Genomic DNA, 9,404 nt, shown 5'->3' on the forward strand with positions numbered 1-9,404 from the left:
TATGACATCAAAAACCCATGATGTTTTTATAAAAAGATAAAGACAGAGAACACAATCACATTGAATTACCCAAAATGAAATGTTTTTAAAATCATATATCCATCTTCAAGACTTCAGAAGTATGTGCAGGAGCCAGGTCCTGCTGTTCCTACCGATACGGAGGGGATCAGAGATGCTCTTCTGGATAGAACTCTGAAGTCCTCCTCATACTGAACCAGTTTAATGATGTGTGGAACGTGAGCAGCTGTTTTCAGGAGGTAAGACTGTTTCAAACATGGCTGACGTTATTCACAAATAAATACTGCAAATCAATTACAAAGTGGGCCTTGGATCTACATTCTGTCAAAGTTTGATTTTTGTTATGGGAATAAATAGTTTTCCATGAAATTCTAAAGTTTTTTGAAATGGTCTTTGATTTTTTTTAACCCTTTAACACCTGATGTGACGCTTGAACAGAGAATTTTTTTACTGTAACTTTTCAACTGTTAACATGATAATTTCATTAGATTGAGCGATGAGCCGCTTTTCTCCTTCACAATCTACTGGAATTATCAATTCCAATGACAGTAAATCATAAACGCTGGAGCTCCAGAGTTAAAAGGGTTAACGACTCATAACTTGAATAGAATTCCTGTCCTTCGTACAACATGACATTCAGTAGCGGTTTTAGGCACGGGCAGTACGGGCAGCTGCTCGGGGCGCTAACTCAAAGGGGGCGGCAGCTCAGCGCTGGGAGGAAAAAAATCTGCGCTGCTATGGGTTTCTGTTACCTGTTATATCACTATGTTCTGAACGGCCAGAAACCGGTGAATTGGCGCCCCCTGCAGGTGCACGCACCCCCGTCGCATGAGAATATGCGGACGGGTGTTAAGAGAGAGGGAGGGGCGGAGGGGCACTTCAGCTGCGGGTCTCCAAATTAAGAAGATAATGAAGGAGGGCGGAGTCTACCTTGTACAAACTTTCTTTTTTTTTAAGTCAGTCATAACATGACATTCTATAACCCATGTGTCAATACAGGAAGAGCTCTAAATTAACAACCGCCAAACGTGGGGAAAACTTATTTTGGCGGTCAGAAAAGCTCTTTGACTTTGACAGGTGAGTCTCTGTTCTTCATCTCTGAGGCTCAAACACAACATGATGGAGTCTGCTTCTCCTCCACTGTTGGTCACCACAAACATCCATCCCAGAGTTCATTCATACATTTAATCCTGACTTTATTGCGCTGATTTAATGGATTTAATTGTCACATTTACCACGCACGAGATGCGTTCAGGGCCTGCGTGGAATTTCCTTATGCGCTTGCATTAAGAGCTCGCTATTGCTGCATTCAGGTGTGCTGGGAATTTCAACCATTTGCTCACACTGACCTCAGCAACACAAACACTCTCATTCGGTGCTCCATTTCATTGTGACTCACAACTACAACACTGATCTGTAAGATTACACACAATTATGTAAAAATGTTGCACATATTTCTATATAAGCATATTTAATTTGCATTACATAAAAAAACTTAAATAATTATTTAATATAGCTTTAATCTTTACTGTTCTGTGATTGAAAAACACATTTCTGTTTTGAACAAAATCAATTTCTTAAAAAATGGTTGAGATGTTAAAAAATGACCATATGACTAGAAATAAACTTTTGGGCTTTGATGAAAAGTTGATGCTTTTAAGTAAGAAATGTGTTCATCAAAAGGTTCAGAGAAAAGACGGTTAGTTTGTTAAAATAACATTACATTTCTGTCATGTTATCAAACCTGACACAAGATGACACTTTCACTTATTATTAGTGTTTTGTTTATGCAAGAGAATATTCATGAAGTGAAACTTTTTAAATAAAGTGAATAACAGTTTTGATTAGAACAATACGTTTTTTATTAGAAAAATGTTAGAGGCTAGTAGAAATCTAATATAGCTGGTAGACTAGATGTTACTGGTACAAAGTAACTCATCACTAAAAATGTACCAATCACAGGATTGAAGACAGCAACCATGAGCAGATTGTTCTTCTCTGAAGCAGAGATCAGTGTATGGTATGTTAATTTACATTTTCAAAACATAGATGTTCTATTGTAAAATACTATTTTAAAATATATATATATTTATATTTATACAGTATATTTGTAGTTAGTATTATTGTATGTACTAACTGTTTTTATGCTCCTCAGAAAATTCAGTTGTGACTATGGTGGTGGGGGCGCCTGGGGAGGGTCTCGCCCGGGGAGTAATTCGGTGTAGAGCCGCCACTGATGACATTCGTGTGGAGGAGTTACCGTTCAGTGGTCGTGTCGGTCGTTTTGGTGGGAGGACAGTTTGAAGTCAACAGCTGAGTCTGTGGGGAGCGCCGCTCCTCCGTCCGTCCGTCCGTCCGATGACGGGTCTGGGTTTTCAGACTCAAACTATTGCTGCAACTTTCACACACCTCCAGTACAAGCGGAAAGGTGTCTGCAGAAGCGCGGATTTGATAGCTCTTTAGAGCAAAACTTGTCATTATTAACGTATTTAGACGTATTTAACGTTTTTTTATTATCTATGCAACTTTTTTTGCCTTTTGGTGGTGCCATAACAAATAAATTCATCCTTTGTGATATGAATAAAGTTCAATTCTATTCAAAAGCTCCGCACTTTATTCACCACTGCGGATCTCCAGAGAAACTGGCCGCGCGCGGAGGCCGGCCTCGTGCGCGCGGTAAAAATAGATCTGGATCGGTACCGCTGAAAGCGAACTAACGCGTGGAAAAGCGGAGTCTTACCGGCGGAGCGGCGGCTGTCTGGATCTGCGTGTCCACTGTGGAGGTCTGCGGGCTCTGCGGGCGGACCCTGAGATGTGCGCGTCGCACATTCCGGTCAGCTGACAGGCTGACGCAGAACGGAGCCTGGGGGCGCATGACCTTTTGTGGTCCGGACGCTCCTCCTGGTATGTCCTCTGATGAGTTTTCTTCTTCACTGGGAGGAATCTCTGCCGCTCCGTCTTTATCTGGGTCATGAATGACGCGCGTGCGTGCGTGCCACCAAAACTTTGGCTTTCTTATGACAAACGCAGCTTTTATGTTGACACACGTCTGTGCTAGAATCCCACTCCAGTTTGATTTCTAATACTCACTTTGATCTGATGAATGTATCCCGTGAGTGACACATAGACGATCTTTAACCTGAACTGAATTTCTCAGGTAATGCTTGCTTGAACACCTGTCATGGCACAGTGTTTAGTCTGTTTGGTCTGAAAGATTCATCAAAATGTCCCTTTTTATGTTTCAAAAGTCTCTAGTTCTATAAGGTCGATGGGTTTGGGGTTGTGCCAGTCATTAACTTAAACATTTTGGAAAATACTTTGAGCACAAAAAGCATCAAACAACACAGTTTTGATTGTTATAACCCTATTAGTGCAGGTAGTTAATAATAGTATTGTTCTTGACATGTTCTGTTTCCAAGTTTTCCCTGTCACTCAGCAGGTTTACGTTCTCAATCATCCACAGCTGACTTGATCCGTCGTTTTCAGTTCTTCAGGGTCAGGTGAAACTGTGAGGACCTGATGGTGTAGGAGACCAAAACTGAAACCCGACAAAAAACACAGGGAACTAAAAACAGGACAAAACGGAGCAAACGACCTGAAAACCAGACACTTACATGGGCTGAGGACAACGAACGGAAATGAACCAGCTGTAGGATTATTAACATGAAGTTGGAAGAGCTGTGAGAGGGACCACAAGATGAGTGAAAAAAACAACCAAAGTGCACGATCCTCACGGCAACGTAGCTGTTGTAAATCAGTGACAATCAAGTTCCACCTGATGATTGAATAAACATACATATATATCTACAGTGGTGGACAAAAGTGTTGGTACCCCTCAGTTAAAGAAGGACACACCCACAATTCTCACTGAAATCACTTGAAACTTACAAAAGTAACAATACATAAAAAAAAATGAAAATTAAACAATCAAAATCAGCCATCAATGTTGAATAGTTGATTAACATAATTATTTAAAAAAGACAAACTAATAAAACAGGCCTGGACAAAAATGATGGTACCTCAATGAAAGATTGAAAACTATTTGACCAGAGTGACATGATTAACTCAGGTGTGTCCTTTAATTGACATCACAGGTGTTTTATTTATTGTTACTTTTGTAAGTTTTGAGTGATTTCAGTGAGAATTGTGGGTTTGTCCTTCTTTAACTGAGGGGTACCAACACTTTTGTCCATGTCTGTATATATATTTACCTATAGTAATGTTTAGTTATGATTTTAAACAAACTGTGGTCAAGAACCTCCACCCCCCACCCCCACAAGGAGATTCTTCCTCTGAACTAACTTTTGTTCTAAAATGTTAACGATGTTCTGATATTTTATCTTGGCACATCTATGACAGTGCAGGAGGATTTGAGTAAAAAGGACACTTCGTTCTGATGTGATTTTTTTGGTTTTCATTTATTGAGTTTTACAAGCAGAAAAGAAAGAAATTCTATTTAATCAACAAATTTGGCAGAACCACAATTCGCATTTTCTAAGAAGCACGTCATGTCAGGCTGCTGCAATGATTAAGTCACTTTTAGTTTCCAAGCATAAACAAGCGGATCTTAAACTGCAACCAAATACCAGTTTGGATCACATTCTGAAGAAGTTTGTTTCTTCACTGGATTTGAACACCAAAATTGCAAAGATCTCAGTGTTTTGTTTTGGTTTTTGGACCATGAAGGCCCCCTCAAAAACAAGTTTTCTTAAGAAAAAACAAACAAACATGGAGATTACGGAGAAGAATTTTTAACTGTGAGATATGGTCGAGGAGAGATGATGATGTGGGTTTGATCTGATCTCACACTGGTATCAACAACACAATGGGCCTCATTTACACATTATTGTTGCAAGAACTTTAGAAATGTTCAAAATGTTCTCATCACACAATGCTTTGTTGACAATAATTTGTGGCTTTCTCTTTCTAATGGTAGAATCATTTGCAAAGGCAGCAGTTGGAAGTAATGTCCTGATGAAGTGACCAAAATGTTAGCATACTAATTATTTGTGCTTCTTTTAGCACAGCTTTTATTTACTCTATCTCAACCGAACCAGAACAGCAGGAGTCTTTCAGGGAAACAAAGTCAAGGCCAGACTAAAACTTTTTTTATTTCCAAAGCTATCCCATCTTCAGTGCTGCCAGGACCCGTGTCTTTTTTCAATGTTTTAACTTGTCTCTTTTTATTAACCATCATCTTTGCATTTCTGTGTGCCAGCTGAAATTGATTGCTTTTTCATTTTTTTTATATTTTACAATGACCACAAAGTTCACTCCTTCTGCATCTAAAGAACAAAAACTGAAACAAACAAAAACTCATGTAGCTGTAATTATCTAGTCAAGGTCCAAATCTCATCCTAATGGTAGATGACCCTTCAGAAACAGACTTTTTAAGAACAGAAGCTCAAAGTTTCTTTAGAACCATGAGAACCTTCAAAACATCAGACAGGAAACATAACGGAGTTTCTGTGGGAAGATGTAAACTTAAATGGTTGAGAATGTGGAGCTGATGGAGGCGGATCAGCAGCTACTGAGGGATCTCTTAACGCTGGAGAGGATCTACAGATGACAAAACTGACCTGATGAGGGATTTACAACAGATCGTGATATGGAAGATGATACAGAGAAGAATGCTTCAACTTGTTTCAGACATGCAGCAGGTGAGAGGCAGTAATCCTTCCCTCTGAATGCAGTAATTGTTCTCAGGCTGCCATCTCACCCTGTCTCTTTTCATCTGCATCTTCCACAGATATCGCTGGCTTGTGGCAGAACGTTGGCAGACGGAGGTCATAGCGGTGCCCAGATCTATTGACGGCCTTGTCGCTAAGCGAGTACAGCTTCTCTGCAATGTCATTGCGCACCACCAAAGCGAAGATCCGGGCAATGTACCGATGTTTGGCAAAAAGTAGGTAGAGCTTCTTCCTCCGCCAGCACACATAGTGACAGGTCTCATCAGCATGCAAGGTCACCTGAGGAAATGATAGAAATGATCCATGAGAGTCCAGTTAAAAAGAGTTCTCCACAGATCAGCCGCTGGGAAAGGAAACCAGTGTTTGGATACCTGTGTCCAAGGAGAGTCTGACCTTCTCCTCTTTAGAAGCTACCCCTCACTAACCATTCATCAGTCCGAGTTTTGGCAAACTTGCAGAACGACTTCAATTCCCGCCTTACCTGCCCATGTGTTGAAGTGTCTTTGGCCAAGACACTGAACCCCACATTGCCTCTGGTGGAAGGTTGACCCACAAGAATTGAACCGTCGCTCACAGCTGTGAGCAGTCACAAAGCGGCTCACCAAAGCTCCAACGAAATTTGATGCCATAAATTGAGCATTGGAACATCTTTTGACATGGTGGATCCTTTTTGTCCCGTAGTATGTTCCCCTAGCTCTCAGTAGAGAGAGTTTTGTGGATATGTATCAGGAGTGGCTCTGAGCGCTGACTGGACTTTGGGTCACAGCTGACCGGCTGTCACTCTGCAGGTGTTCCGGCTGTCACTCTGCAGGTGTTCCTTCCCTGATTAATTAATTATGATCTGTAATGATTTTATAGTTACCTTTAATGTTTTGGGGAACTTGGTCACTTAGAAGACTGAGATGCAGCAGAAGAGAAAAAGAGCAGAGAAAGAGGAGGAACTTTGTTTCTTTGTTGGGACTGATGCGACTCCCGAGAGCAGAGCAGGAAAGTGGTATGAATACTGAACATCATGAGGGAAAGTTCACCTCCTCCTGCTTGTTTGTGTTCAGTCAAACTGGAATGACAGTTTAGAAGACAGGACCACATCCTCCTCTGCAGCTGCTGCTGCACTACATCAGGGCGTGCTCTGTTTCCATGACCACGCATGCTCTGTTTATCAAACACGTAGTCCGCTTGTTGTGAAAAACTATTAAAGCAAAAAAAAAAACCAAACCCCCCAGACATCCCACATCAGACCCACAAACGTTTATTGAGCCATCTGATTGGTCAATTTATAACTCTAATAACTTGTGATAATTGAAAAAAATCTTTAAAAAAAAATGAGGATTAGAAAAAAGAAGTTAATCAGAAAGCAGCAGAGGAAGAATGATTATTCTGACGTATAAAATGACTGAGAAATAACTGTCTGTTTCCCAATGTAAGTCAATGGGACTTTGGCCTTTTTGGAACCCAGTGGTACTTCCTATATGGAACACGGAAGGAGGGGGGTTTGCTCTGTCCAGTTCTTATATACAGTCAATGGCTCCACACCGGAACCAAAACAACAACAAAATCTGTGAAATGTTGAGTTAGCCTCGTGGTTTTGGTTGTTATGAGACATTTACTACTTAGTTTCTACTTGGAATGGGTACTAAACAGAAACTCTGAGCCTCGTTGCTGCCAGTATCATCTAAAAACGTGGATTATGAAGCTTCGTAGAGGCTCAGATAAGAACGAGTGAACAGTGGAGCTGCAGAGGCTCATGCACGGAGTCTCCATCAAAACGCTGTAGGCAAAGCGAGCAGAAGTTCTGGTGAACTTCACAGAAATAGATTCTGGTTCAGAGACCTGATGGGTCAGAGTGGTGTAGACAATGCTCTGAAAAATGAGCAATGTCGTAGTGATTAGTGATAATACACATTTACTTGAGAAAACATGAGCTGCAGCACTGACTGTCATGTAAATAAAACATCTTAGCCTCATTCATCCTGTCATCACACTGAAATGTTTCTGGAAAGAATCAGTTTGTTTTTCCTTCACTTTTGAAGCACCTGTTCAGATTTATGAACAGTTTAAATGCTAGATTTAATAATCTTACAATCACACTTTTAGAAACTTATCAGTTAAAACACATTCATTCTATTTTTACTTATATTGAAACATATTCATCAGACAATATTGACTGTTCCCTTAAAAAACAAACATTTCTTAATTTACCAAAAGAAAAGCAGAGTGGATTTCTGGGTTAAAGCAACTTGAATATGACAAACAGTCACTGTGTTTAATGCTGTCATCATTAGATAAAATTAATTTGACCATTTTTTACAATGACAGACATTAAAATTCAGGTAGATTCTATTCAAGTCACACTCTAAAAATGAAGTGAAAATTGTTCTGTAAATATCGCAATACATATCGTATTGTGAGGCATATATTGGGATCGTATCGCCAGACTCTTGCCAATACACACCTGTAAGCAACACAACCTTTAATAAAAGTGTTGATTTGAAAACAGAGCTGTAGTTACACACTGATGCTAGCATGCTACGTTACTAGCTGCTAATGCTAACGAACTGTTCTTCTGTGTCCTCTATAAATCTAAACACGACCGGTTCAAAGTCAGACAATGTTTTCACTGACAGGGCGGTTAAATGCAACAACATGAATTAATAGATCATATTTTATAAATATAATAACAGACATGAATCCACTTTGTATTAACTTTATTGGTAGTCTCTTTGTAGCATTACAGAGCTGCTCTTTACTGTCAGTGATATCATGGCAATAATTCTAAGCATTGAAATGTTTTTAAGCTCTTGATTTAATATAAAAATGAATCCTGTGGAGAAAGAATTAAGAGAAGAGCATTTTCTGTCAATCTGCTCCCGTTTGCTAAATCTTGTCTTGTTTTTTCTGCATGTTTTATGTTTACAGTTAGAAGATAATAAAGACATGTTCATACTGTTTATTAATAGATTTTTATGCTATTTTGCTTTCTTAAAAAATATTCTAGAAAAGACAATAAATGTCCTCCTCATCTGGGTAAGACAAAAGGTGACTGCTTTCCTCTTAGGGTGTAAAGGAGTCTTTTTACCGTATTTTACAGACTATAAGTCGCTTTTTTAAGAGAAAAGTCCAACATTTATGAACAAATTCAACAAGCCCGATGTAACGTTGCATTTGACACTGAATGTGTCAAATTTGAGTCCGCTGCCTCTTTTGATGTGCGTTACATTTAATGCTCAATGTTTGTCCAAAAATGTGTTCATAAACTAGATGCTCCTATTCCGTCTGGAGAAGCTATCTTTTATCCTCATCGCTACATGATGGAGACTTAGCCTGTATTTCTTATTTAAAATACATGTAATATACAGACGATGTTGAGAGGTTAAGTTCTTTATTTTAAAGAGCTCCACAAAAGCATCTATAATGTCTCCATGTCTGGGTTTTACAGACTTTTTCTTTTTCTTATGGCAATCGTTACCTTCTAGCCTGCAGGAGCTGCATCTGAATGACTGTTTTGAACTTTTTGTAACCCAGCTTGGTGCTTGTTGTCCCGCATTAATCCAAGGAGAGAAAAGTTATTGTGACTTCCTCTCTGTTTGTGTTCAACATAAAAAATTTTAAGTTAACACCCACGTACATTTCTTAGTAAAATAATGTAATAATTTGTCTTTTTTTTTTTTTTAACTTGTCCTGTCCAACAGCTGAGCC

At 39.4% G+C, this 9,404-nt stretch overlaps 1 protein-coding gene and 1 long non-coding RNA gene across 2 annotated transcripts in view; both read right to left on the reverse strand.

The window, feature by feature from the left end:
• Positions 1-3,349: 3,349 nt before the first annotated feature.
• On the reverse strand, positions 3,350-3,916 carry LOC112151730. Its single transcript, XR_002920178.2, has 2 exons — positions 3,633-3,916; positions 3,350-3,534 (listed from the first exon to the last, which is right to left on the reverse strand). It is a non-coding gene; the product is annotated as an uncharacterized LOC112151730 (long non-coding RNA).
• A 481-nt stretch (positions 3,917-4,397) lies between these two features.
• Positions 4,398-9,404, reverse strand: part of popdc3 (popeye domain containing 3) — a 34,986-nt gene continuing 29,979 nt past the window's right edge. Inside the window, exon 3 of the mRNA XM_024280769.2 lies at positions 4,398-5,987. Coding sequence (XP_024136537.1) covers positions 5,721-5,987 — 267 coding nt within the window. The 3' untranslated portion in view covers positions 4,398-5,720. The remainder of the gene's footprint in view (positions 5,988-9,404) is intronic.

This window comes from Oryzias melastigma, linkage group LG17 (assembly GCF_002922805.2).
Source record: "Oryzias melastigma strain HK-1 linkage group LG17, ASM292280v2, whole genome shotgun sequence".
NCBI classification, from domain to species: Eukaryota; Metazoa; Chordata; class Actinopteri; order Beloniformes; family Adrianichthyidae; genus Oryzias; species Oryzias melastigma.